Consider the following 11,735-nt stretch of genomic DNA (forward strand, 5'->3'; position numbering starts at 1 on the left):
AGTTAGATGCAGTTATCTCGCGGCAAATGCGTCCGCTTGTCTGTCGATTGCTGTCCCCGTACAATTTATGCCGTTAAGGATTTATTGATTGAAGCTTTATTCCTCGGACGGTTTACGGAAATCTCTCTCTAAACATCTTTATATCAATGTTGATATATTGAATGTTTGATCTATATATAAATTTATTCGGCGGAAGGTAGATCTTTCAGTGGAATTTTTTTTAACATATTAATATATATATTCAGTATATAGAGTATGTAATATTATTACAGAGATCATAGAATTTGTAATCAAACAATTTTCCAAAAGCGCATTAATTATTGTGTTTGTGTATGTGGGTGTGTATTTTAATGTAATAAAGTCTTGTTAAGGTCACGGACAAGAGATACGGTTAGAAACAAAAAATAAAATATGTTTCAAGATTTCAGTTCTTCTTTCTCTGGATTAGTTACCAATGCTGTCGGCAACGCATGCAATGACACTTCCATATATTTCTTCGGCAGTAAAAGTCTGCAGAAATGATAAAAAATTATGAATTAGTTTATGAGAGCAAAGAAAATTACATTGCGCAAATTATCAAACACGATGAAAATATTCAAAAAGAAGTTGATTCCGATTGATCTGTCAAACTTAAATGTTTGATGCAATGATACAATAATTTGATTACTATGCGCCAAAAATAATTAGAATTGGAAAAGATAAATTTTCTTGGTGAAAACATGTATATGTATTTTCTTTTTGTTAATTTTTTAAAAATACAATACGTGCCATAAATAAATAAAATACATTCACTTATAAATTTTGAGGCCAAAAATTAAAACAAAGTATCTTTGTCATTTTAAATATTTTTTAAATGTATCCAATGAAAATTTATACTTTGTGTCGAAGTGCATGAATACGTACCTGGCTATGAACGGTGGGAAGTGATCTGGATTAATGTCCCTTAAATCAGGAGCGCCGCAGATGAAGCTGACTATCGTGCCGATCACCATCACGATTAGGGCCCCCAATAGCGTATAGTACATGAAGGATATCCTGTACATGACGAAAGGCTCGTCCACGGCTGGCATTGGATTCTGCGTGGTCGTCGTATGATTAAACAGACCGGGTACGTTCAGGCAACCCTCCGTCGTGGAGGGAAGAGGTTCGTAGGAGAGACTGCGATTGGCCATATGCCATTGCGCGCCGACGATGATCCAGATCATCGTCACCATCGAGACAAGTCCGCCGACCACCGCCCCCTTGGTTGTCGCCCAGGGCACCAGCATCCCCAGCGAGAACAGACCCAACATAGCACCGGCGGTGATACCGGTCACGGTCAGGGATAATTGAAAGATATCACCGAGACGGTCCACGAGGAACACCATGCCCACGCACAGAATGCCTAGGACTACCACCGTGACCTGAGGATGATATAAACCGTTCTGGAATTGCGGACGTGTTTAAAATTTCGCAATTGACCCGTAAAAGATTTTTTTTACTTGATTAGCAAATATCTCCTGCTTAACGATATTGCTTACCGGGGAACGGAGGCAATTGGAAAGATCGAGTATTTTTATTATTTTTCTTACGGTTTCGCATCTCGTAATATATTCGGTCCTTTGTACCTTCATAATGTTGGCGGCTCTAGTCTCTTTGTCGTTGCTCTTTGGCAGCCAGGGATCGATGAAATCTTCATAAATCGTGCCGGCGACTGTGTTCAGTCCGGCGCTCATCGTCGAGAGACCGGCGCTTACCAGACCGGCGAGAAAGAGGCCAGGAAGTCCTGGAACGTTCGCGGCTACGTCCAGCACGTAATACGGCAATATCTTGTCGCTCCTTGCCACCACCTAAAAACAAGCTAATCCTCTTCACTAGGATCTTCACGAGAGGCGATTCGTTTAATCCTAGATTGCTCGACTTTTTAATCTTACTTTAATTACACGATTTACTATATTTTTTATGATATGAGTATCGTTAAAGTTAAAAGATAAAAGGGGAGCTTTAGAAAAGGGTTTGATGATACAGTAAATCTAATTAAGAAAGTTTTAAATAAAGAAACTTTAGAATAAAGAAAGATGGGTAAGACAATCGATTTTGACTTCCAAAGCGACAAGTAAAAATAATGTTTCTTTGTAGTTTTTAAACTGCTGAACTTAAAAAGTTTTAATTTGTTGAAAAATTAAAATCAGCGTAAAAAGAAAGAATAATTACAAAAAAAAAATGTGGTTAACATAGTTAATTTACTCTTTAGAAACAAACAAACAATTCCTTCTTTAAATTTTTATATTATCAAAAAAGCAGTGAAGAGGTTGCTTAACTTAAGTAGGATATTTTAAACTATATCTAATTAAACTAAAAATAAAATTGTATATGTGTGCGATCTTTTGATGATTCTAGTATGGCCATCGGCTTATATTTCTCTAACTTTAGCCTAATATACTTAGAATATATTCGCTATTCTTTCAAAACTTTATTTCATATCTCGCAAGCCTTTACGCATTTAACGTGTAGCTTAGAATACGAACACAAACTAATAAACGATGGAACGAAAACTTACGTGTGCAGTTATGGGATCGCACTTGTGATATCTGGCGTACATCGTAAGACCGGTGAAAACGGAAATCAGTTTTACGACTACTAGGCCTACAGCCAGGAACCATATCGACCTACGAAGATTCGTGCGTGAAACAATGCTGTTTATTCTTATTCTTTTTATTCAGATTTCTAAAACGTAGTATCGCGATTTACTCTCTCATTTATTTCAGTGTAACTTTCATCTTTAATCACTTTTATCGCAATGGACTATTTTTTATTCAAAATATTTTATATTATTCGCGGGATAATAAGACTCGTTTTACATTTGAAAGACCATTAAGCTATTCGAAATCTCAACAATGCCACGTATATCAAGCGATTCAAGAAAAGGATATTTCGCACTTACTTCTGTGCTTCTTTTATAGTAGGTACTGCCAGAAATCTTTGCATAGAAACCTGGCTGATGCCCAGTGATGCTAGCCATGTCATTCCCATTCCCACTGTCATGCCCCAAAATGAATTTCTAACGAAAGGACTGGGATCCATACTGTGTGAAAGAGAATTAAGACTATTAGTCAGTTTATTGAATAAAATATCAATAGTTAGAACATCAATTTATAATTACATTAGCATATTAAATCAAAAATGAATTGTAATATATCGCGATATTAACGTTAGAGAGGATATTGAAATCACAATTAAGTTTTGAGCACAATCATGATATATTAATAGTTTATATACTTTATTTAAATAAACCTGCTATATATGTTAATTGCGATAAGTCTAATGCGTGTTAAATTGAATATTTACACAAAACATTTGATATTTAAGAGGTTGAAATGCAATTTAATATCTACAAAAAGAAAACGCACGCATTAGAAGCATTTCTCGAAATCGATTGCAATTGGTGCACCTCGATTAAATGTATTATAGATTTATCATGAAATAACAATATTCCTTAATTCAATTTTAACAAATGATCTCTCTCTCTCTCTCTCTCTCTTATTAATAAGTTATAACGTAAAAAATACACTTGTTTCTTACTTCCAAAACACAATTCTACCACCCTCCCCGGCTATTCTCCAGATCTCACCGACGCCGCCCACGGCAATCGTTCCCAAGATCAAAACGGCAATGAGACTTCCGACAGTCACCGTCATTTGAACCGTATCCGCCCATACGACAGCCTTCAGACCTCCCTGTGTACAAGATATAATATATATATTTTTTTTTTTCAAAGAGAGATTACTCGCATACAATAAAGGTATCAGTGTCAGTCACGGCGCGACGTGCACAGAATCAAACGGTCGGGGAGTCGGTGAAACGTAAACCCGGGGGAGAGATCGTGACAATTGCATAATGATGTTACAATAGCAATGTTACGATACATATATTTTATAAATCGTTATCATAAATTTTATCGTATATCAAAAGATCCAGACAATCCATGCCAGTGCAGTATTAATATTTTAATAATAATGTTGATTTTTGCAGTAGTCGCGCTGTAAATTGGTTAAACGATAATTACGATAATTATTCGAGCTAGTTAAGTCTGTGTATTCTATAAAAAAGTAATTGTCAGCAAATGTTAATGTTATCGCGTATAATAAGAGTAATAAACCTTCAAGAAGCGTTTGCTCTTCTTTATCGCCAATCTGTAGAGATATCGAAGTTATCTCTGCAAAGCAGAGCGATGCACGACCTATGCACATTTTGAACATACATTATCATCCAGCGTACTATTGTCCAAACAAGTGCAAGACGAAGTCAAATAATGCCTAATTTCGTCATCATTTTTGTGTATTTTATTGGGGGTGGCGTGGCAATGCAGCCATTGCCTTGTTGGTGCGATACCGCATCGTAAATAATCTAGCAACTTGCGAAACTGATAAGATCGTGTTCAAATTTAAATAATTCCTCTCTAAATAACCGTTTATTCAGTAGCCATTGCGTAGTTGTATGTTTCATCTAACTAGACTATGATTATTCTCCGATAACGTCACGGTTTCAAGATGACGTGTGCAAACACACATTCCGTCTTGATGGTTTCATGGCCTTTTAATTAACGAAACGTGATTCCATACCTCAAGAAATTCTATTTTAATATACCGCACGTGCAAACGTCAATATATGATAAATATGGATGAAATCTAGTACATATTCTTTATTCGAATAGAGGTCATCAGGAATATTTTAAGAAACATGTAAATTGCAAAAATTGATTAATTTAAAACAATTTAAGGAACAGGATTGGGTAAATTAATATTTGTTTCAATTAAATTAAAATTAACGGCTTATAAAACTAATTTAGTTATGTGAAAAAAAGCTCGGTTAAAAATTACATTAAGATTAAATTAAGGTAAATTAAAGATTAAATAAAGCAAAGCTAAAAGTTAATTTTGAAAAGCATTATTTATATTAAATCAGAAAGTCGTAATTTGTTAAAGTTAGGTAATTAAAATTTTTTATTATAATATATGGAGCATCAAATAAATTTGATATTTTACTTGTAAATTAAATTAATATGAAATAATAAAGATATTTATTATTATTTATCATTAATAACATAATTGATATAAAAAATAAAAGCATTGTTTTATACCGGAATTTTTCTTTTATAATTTTTTTTACGCGGATAAATTTTTAACTTAGAAAAAGTTGATAAATTAAAGTTTATGTGTTTTAAAAATAACAAGTTTAAGTTAAAAATTAAATTATTTAAAATTAATCAAGTTATGTTAAAAAAGTGATAAGTTTTTTAAATATTATTATTTAACTTTTAACTTTTTGACTAGTTATACTCAACCTTGTCAAAGAGCAAATTTTATGATTTTTAATAGATCCTAGATGTTTATTATAATAATTTGAAAATTATAATTAAAATCGAAATCACTTACGATGGTCGTGTAGAAGATGCACACCATGCATATCACTGGCGCGACATAATGCAGATTCATCCCGGTCGCTTGCGAAAAGGCTAACGCCGGCACGTAGATTATTAACGGCACATAGACTACCAAGGAGAGGGTATAGAGAAAGGACGCTAATTGCCGGACTGGCCTGGCGAATCTAATTTCCAGATACTCGAAAGTGCTTGTCAGCTGCAGCTTGTAAAATACCGGCAGGTATACGCATACGATTATGAAACAGCTGATGAAAGATGTGAAAATGCATGCGGCATATTGAGTTCCGTACTGGTATACCTCGGAAGGCACGCCGAGCAAAGACACTCCCGATATGTGACTGCAATAAATTTGTGATTTTATTTCCATTAGAAAATAGATCATTCTCTCCATATTATTAACGATTAAATATAGTATGGATTGTTTTAACATATGTGAAATATTTTAATCTACACACAAGACAATTTGTATAACTTTTACTTCTAATGAGTATATAATAAATATAATATTGGAAAGGAATGGTGCCTCAAGACCCCATGTACTTTATATGTATATTTTATCGGAAGTGTCTGTTGTACAAATTATCTTGTTAGTAGATTTTTTTTAAGTCAATACTGCCTATGAGAGCTTGTGTATTTTTTATAGAGAGATATATTTTTCTGTGTAATAAATTTCTTATTTTAAACTAAAATAAAAAATCTTGCATTTAAAAATATATTTAATAACTTTTAAGACATTTAAATACATTTTAATAATTTTAATAAAATATACATAAAGTGAATTTAAACTAGTTGTTATTTTTGTTATACATGGCTCAATTTCAAAGTAAATTTTAAATTGTTTAATAAAAAAATAATCGGTCAGAGATTACTTGTTTAAATAAACAATTAAGAAATAAAAATTGAATTTTTTAAATCGAGAACAGTGATAAGATGCATGGAAATGTGTTATATTACCTTGCTATCAGACTCATGCTAATTGGAAGAAAAGACATAGTCTTGCCGCCGAGTAAGTATTCGGTAGTATTGTCCTGTTTCGTGCTGAAGAAACCAAAGTAGATACCGATGAGGACGCTGACACCCAGCAACCCGCCGAATAAAGTATAATCGGTCCATCCGAAAGTGAGTTCCTTCAGTTCGTGACCCGCGAAAAACGGTTCCGTGCCAGTCAAATTAGCAATCATCTTGAATTCACTAACTCAAAAGATCCGCGTTAATGGACTATTTTAAATATCCATATTTCAGGGTCAGTTACACACGTACAAATATAGTCGCTCGTTTATCTCGCAGTTAAAGTGTCATGTGAAGAACTCGTTACAGAGATAGAGGGTGCGAAGTTATATATTATTGCCCCCTTCCTCCTTGTATATAAACGCTGATTAAGTCGACAATGAGTTATTAGACTGAGATATTGGGAATATTCCCAATAGTATGTTAACGTACCTTATTAATAATCATTAATAATATTACTTTTTTAATTGTTAGTTTACAAAAATTCTTAATTTATTTTTCGATTGTTGAAATAAATTATCTCACTATTTTTTAATGGAAATATAAACTTGGAACATCCTATCTTAAGTTTCGCGCGTCTTCAAATCTCTCGCGGATTGTTGTCAGTTATACGTACATATTTCGATTATTTTCTTTTCACTGTACAGCGACCGGAATTCGGCATTAGTATCTGAATTAATGCACTGCGTCGGCAATAAGGCGACTGAATTTCAGAAAACTGTCGCGTCCACGATCTAATCATGTATGTATCTAATAAAAACAATCTCGTTGGAATTTGGAAAAGTACCAAACGAAATCTGCATGCCTACTGACAATGACGTGTAATGCAATGCTACATGTCGGGTCGACATTCTGCGTGGTGTCAGCCTAATTTACAGCATCAGATAAAACGTTGCGAATCGCAAATAAACGAGATTTCTAAAAAGATGTCTTTATGCTCCATTTTATACCAAAATTAATTTCATCGCCGATATCGTTGGTTGCTTGTTTGCCAAAAATTTATACGGACTTTCGGTCGTATATCCTTCGTGATAACACAAGTGACGTATTCCATAGAACGATGCTATCAAATGTAAGATTCCAAAAGTAGAACTGTAATTTGCTATTGTTTCACGATTAGAATCGAACATTTTTGTTAAGAAATACTATCAATTTGTATTATAGTCGCCTCCAAATACATATTTTTTACCGATTTTTATATAAATTAAAAAACCGAGAATAATTTAACACTTGTAACAGAATATACAGGTTTTATTGTAAATTTTTGCCTATACAGGGCGATTCTTAAAATATATGTATATTGTTACATAAGAACCACATCGTATATATAATCCCAAGTCGCGTACTCGCGTAAAGACACGGTGCAGTCTCGCGCTGCGCGTTTACTTGGCGCGAGACACTATCGTGTCTTTTGATTATAATAACGTTTGCCATATATTAACGTTTGTTATATATTTTAATCTATGCCATACAGCAACCATTCAGTTAACTGCTGTATCTTTTGCTGTTTCTCATTTGTATTACACTCGCCCAGTAATTTATCTAAGGCTTGCATTTCATCAGATTCAAAGTCCTTCGTGGGATTCAAAGGAGTGATCGTCATGCTCGGCAAAATAACGTCATAGTAAAGAAAAATCTAGATAAAAAATAAAATTGTTACAATCGTGAATGATATTAATTCATACATAATTATAGAAATAGAAACCTTGTTGTTGAAAGTATTGTACACCAAACTTGGACTAGACGTTCCTGGAATTACATTGTAATTTCCTGTGCAAAAAGCTCTGACCGATTCCTCAAATTGAAAGCGTACGCTATGTCGTTGTTGATCCAAGATATAGGTCTGTCCATCCCAAGCACAAGCTATTATCTCATCAGAATTATCACCTGTGACGTCCAGTCGACACAGGGCAAATATCTGATGATCTACTTGCATAGCCCTGTAAGAAAAAAACAATGTGCTATGTTCGTAAATATTCAGATGTATTTAAATATCGCTATTCGTGATTGCTTACCATAAAATGACTTCATCCTGTACCAGCATAATAGTTCCATCAAGCGTTGCCAAAGCATAAGGTTTTCCCTTCGGAGCATTCTCATTGATGACTTCATTGTTTGAATCCGTGTCTTCTTTTATAATTCCTTGCTGATTCGATTTACTGATATTGTTGGTATTATTATTATTATTATTACTATTATTCTCATTATTATTATGTGAAATTTTTTTAAAAGATGGTACCAATGTATCTTTTACAGTTCTGTTATCGTATTTCCCGAGAATAACGTTGCCACCGATAAAGTTGCCATCTAGTTCATCAGTACTTGAAGACTCGACAGGACTATAAAATCTAACTGGTCCTGAATTTTCTATTGTAAAGTCTCTGCCATACTCACCAGCCATATCTAGGCTATTTTTTCGAAACGCCGGTTGCGAGTAATTCCTTTTGAACTCGAGAGAAGCAGGTTTGAAAGTCTTCATGTCTATTTGACTGTCGTCTGTGAAACTTTGCTTTGATAATTTATCTTTAGGCATGTAACTAGACATCTTAGGTTCGATCGTCGAAATAAATGGCATTATTCCCGGCTCTAAATTTCCGATAATCTCCGTTGAAATATTTTGATTGCGCATTCTAGATATCCCTAAGGTCTGATAATCTACAGCCTCGCAGGAACTATTCTTTGATTGACAATCTTCAGAGTTGCACTTAATCCGCATGAATGTACCACCAGGCTGTGCTACTAGCAGAGTTGGCGTACCATCACTAGTATGCTAAACAAAATGTATCAATATCGTTTAATGTCTATATGTACAATAACTATTATATATTGTATAGATAGATTGTATTAATACATAATGAAGAATTTAGGTTTTGATATAACATACTTGCAATGTAACCGTTCCTATTTGATTAGTGCACTCCCACTTATTTAGGCCAACTAATTTTCCTTTTTCCAAATCAGCATTACTTGACCATCTGTAAGATCTCACAACACGATCTGTCAGACCAAGGATCATCTCATTAGCACCATCTTTATCGACATCGGCTATCAGCACTATTTTCGTATTAGTTGGGATCCTTTGTACATGTACACATTCCATTTTTCCAGAGAGTTCATTGATTTCATTGGTATTGTCAACATGTGTCTCGGTATTTTGGGAATTTCCTATATCTGTACATACATATTCTTTGTAAGTTAAATTTTTTATTTTATAAAATATATCTTTCTAAAATTCTGACTTACCAGTATTTGCTTTAAAGATATCCTGTTCATTTGTATCTTTGCTGATATGTTGGCCTGCCAGCATGTTAGAGTTGTTAGGATTAACAGATTTGGGACTATAAAATATATGTGTCCATCCATCGCAGCAAATAACAACAAGTGCATTGCGTCCATAATTAAATATATCTCCGATCGCTACGCTAGTTATAAGGCCAAGGCCAATAATCTTCTGCCATAACTCTGAACCCTGTTACACAAAAATGAGTGTTATTTATAATTTCAAAAAGTATAATTTTATTTAGCAGTTATTAATAGATTTACCTTGAAGATATAAAGTTCTCCTTCGGTAGTGCCAACAACCAATTCATTATCACCGTCATTATCAACATCACCTATGGTTAAGCCATGCCTGCGCATAATAATTTCTATCCTTAAGTATCTTTTGAGCTTTAAAAGCAGTAATTAAGCTTACCTGCATACAGTACCCGGTAATTCCCATTGTAATTTTTTTACAAAGCTAACAGCTCTCATAGTTGGGTTTTGTAGCCTGTAACTGTTGCCATCGACTCGGTGGCCAAACTATATGAGTAGCTTTTGCTGTTACCAAACCTAGAGATATTGGCCCAAAGGTATTAGAGTCCATAGAATGTCCAATATGGTCTCCTTGTAACCAGCAGTGCCCTTCTGGTACCTGTATTTTTAAAAACTGGAGTTATTTGGCAAATAAAAAATACTATAACTGAATCAGTGACAGTCTGTTATGGTTCAAGCATTATTATGCACATATTACATAGCTAATAATTACTTCTACATATCGTTTCCATACTTGAACGGCACTGATCTTGTATCCATGTGTTCCTATGATGTCACCGGGTAGTCCCACAACTCTCTTGATGAGCGTCTGATTCGGCACCTTAGGAGACACGATGCACACTATGTCGCCGCGTTGTACGTTTCGATTTCGGATGGCCCAACGATTCAGGAACACGTAGTCGGGATACCGTAGGTCTGGATTTAGCGCAGGCTGCATAGATATTCCATCCACCCTCGCGACATATCCGACAGTATCGCAGAAAGCAATCCCAATCGGAATGCCTATCAAGACATTACGGAAAAAACGTGGGATTCTCATCTATCGAACCTTTAAAGGGAGAAACATGCGGGGTGCTTTTCTGAGTTCCGAGTACGTTCGGTTCAGCAGCGAGCGATCATCACTCACGTCGCTCATGCAACTGATCCGATTCTAAATATCTTAAATGTCAACACAATTATCACATTACATTCGGCTGAATGATAATGATGCAAGAAGAAATTTTTCGTATAGGTTATATAAATATCCCGTAAATATTGGATCAATCATGTATTGTGTCAAAAAAATATTCAAAATTTAAATCACAATATTTTATGTAGGAAAGCCCGTTTCCTTTTTTTTTTTGTTAAATTAGAAGTAAAATGAGAAGAGAGAAAAATAAGGCGAAACAGGTGAAATATTTGTATACACTGTTTTACCTGCGTGGCTGCGTGGTATGGTAGCAGCTGAGATCGAGAAAGACTAACGGAATCAAATCAAATATAAAATGAAAGAAGTTAATTTTAATTTTATAATTTAAGTACTTTATATTTGACTATAAAATTTGATAAATCCAGTCTACAAGCAAATTTATGATTCAGAAAATAGAAAATTATCCTATATTTTAAACCGTAAGAAAGAATATTGCCTAACAAGTTATCATATACAATTAAAATCTAATTAAATTCCTACATATATTCTTGAAGAAAAAATTTATTTTAATATATTCTTTTTCTGTAAGAAAAATTAGCCATATGTATTTTTTGCATAAAAATTTTGATAAAATCAAGAAAACAGCCTGTTTCATTATATTTTTTTTATTAATTTCACTCTATTATATTCTTTTCTCTTCCTTGTTATTGGCAGTTTTGTATGATAGAAATATAAAATTTTTATTATACATAATATATGTGAAAAAACATAATAACACTTAGCATGCAAATAATGCAATAAGATTTTTTAAAAATATTAAATCACATGTATTCATTTGTTAAATAACAATATTTAATCACT

General features: G+C 33.8%; 3 protein-coding genes across 5 annotated transcripts; all 3 read right to left on the reverse strand.

Annotated features, from left to right (window-relative positions):
• Nucleotides 1-214: 214 nt before the first annotated feature.
• On the reverse strand, nt 215-7,561 carry LOC105833972 (sodium-coupled monocarboxylate transporter 1). The gene is made up of 9 exons (XM_012676123.3): nt 7,047-7,561; nt 6,377-6,613; nt 5,415-5,760; nt 3,562-3,716; nt 2,924-3,064; nt 2,540-2,648; nt 1,608-1,829; nt 904-1,403; nt 215-510 (listed from the first exon to the last, which is right to left on the reverse strand). Exons 2-9 carry the CDS (start codon nt 6,601-6,603, stop codon nt 417-419), a joined length of 1,794 nt encoding a protein of 597 aa, XP_012531577.1. The 5' UTR covers nt 6,604-6,613; nt 7,047-7,561; the 3' UTR covers nt 215-416.
• A 102-nt stretch (nt 7,562-7,663) lies between these two features.
• On the reverse strand, nt 7,664-10,267 carry LOC105833970 (KICSTOR complex protein ITFG2). The gene is made up of 7 exons (XM_012676118.3): nt 10,125-10,267; nt 9,974-10,061; nt 9,674-9,899; nt 9,315-9,601; nt 8,446-9,200; nt 8,136-8,370; nt 7,664-8,066 (listed from the first exon to the last, which is right to left on the reverse strand). The coding sequence occupies exons 1-7, from the start codon at nt 10,181-10,183 to the stop codon at nt 7,887-7,889; spliced, it is 1,830 nt and encodes a 609-aa protein (XP_012531572.1). The 5' UTR covers nt 10,184-10,267; the 3' UTR covers nt 7,664-7,886.
• LOC118644051 (mitochondrial inner membrane protease subunit 2) lies at nt 10,157-11,463 on the reverse strand. Of its 3 annotated transcripts, none has more exons than XM_036283611.1 (3): nt 11,162-11,463; nt 10,458-10,793; nt 10,157-10,343 (listed from the first exon to the last, which is right to left on the reverse strand). In XM_036283611.1, the coding sequence occupies exons 2-3, from the start codon at nt 10,782-10,784 to the stop codon at nt 10,170-10,172; spliced, it is 501 nt and encodes a 166-aa protein (XP_036139504.1). In that variant the 5' UTR covers nt 10,785-10,793; nt 11,162-11,463; the 3' UTR covers nt 10,157-10,169. The 3 variants fall into 3 exon arrangements, with proteins under 3 accessions (XP_036139504.1, XP_036139503.1, XP_036139505.1); XM_036283610.1 differs by lacking the exon at nt 11,162-11,463 and adding an exon at nt 10,933-11,110; XM_036283612.1 differs by lacking the exon at nt 11,162-11,463 and having other exon boundaries at nt 10,479-11,108.
• Nucleotides 11,464-11,735: the final 272 nt, after the last annotated feature.

This window comes from Monomorium pharaonis, chromosome 3 (genome assembly GCF_013373865.1).
Source record: "Monomorium pharaonis isolate MP-MQ-018 chromosome 3, ASM1337386v2, whole genome shotgun sequence".
NCBI classification, from domain to species: Eukaryota; Metazoa; Arthropoda; class Insecta; order Hymenoptera; family Formicidae; genus Monomorium; species Monomorium pharaonis.

What these genes read in the sequence shown, in the direction of transcription:
- LOC105833972 (XM_012676123.3), bottom strand. Translation starts at nt 6,603, where the DNA reads ATGATTGCTAATTTGACTGGCACGGAACCGTTTTTCGCGGGTCACGAA. An exon ending in GAGCCGCCAACATTATGAAG is followed by an intron (nt 1,404 to 1,607) that starts GTACAAAGGACC and finishes TATCATCCTCAG; the next exon opens with GTCACGGTGGTAGTCCTAGG. An exon ending in TTCCCACCGTTCATAGCCAG is followed by an intron (nt 511 to 903) that starts GTACGTATTCAT and finishes TCATTTCTGCAG; the next exon opens with ACTTTTACTGCCGAAGAAAT.
- LOC105833970 (XM_012676118.3), bottom strand. Translation starts at nt 10,183, where the DNA reads ATGAGAGCTGTTAGCTTTGTAAAAAAATTACAATGGGAATTACCGGGT. An exon ending in CAGGATGAAGTCATTTTATG is followed by an intron (nt 8,371 to 8,445) that starts GTAAGCAATCAC and finishes TTTTTCTTACAG; the next exon opens with GGCTATGCAAGTAGATCATC. An exon ending in ACAATACTTTCAACAACAAG is followed by an intron (nt 8,067 to 8,135) that starts GTTTCTATTTCT and finishes TTTTTTATCTAG; the next exon opens with ATTTTTCTTTACTATGACGT.
- LOC118644051 (XM_036283611.1), bottom strand. Translation starts at nt 10,784, where the DNA reads ATGAGAATCCCACGTTTTTTCCGTAATGTCTTGATAGGCATTCCGATT. An exon ending in TATGGAAACGATATGTAGAA is followed by an intron (nt 10,344 to 10,457) that starts GTAATTATTAGC and finishes TTAAAAATACAG; the next exon opens with GTACCAGAAGGGCACTGCTG.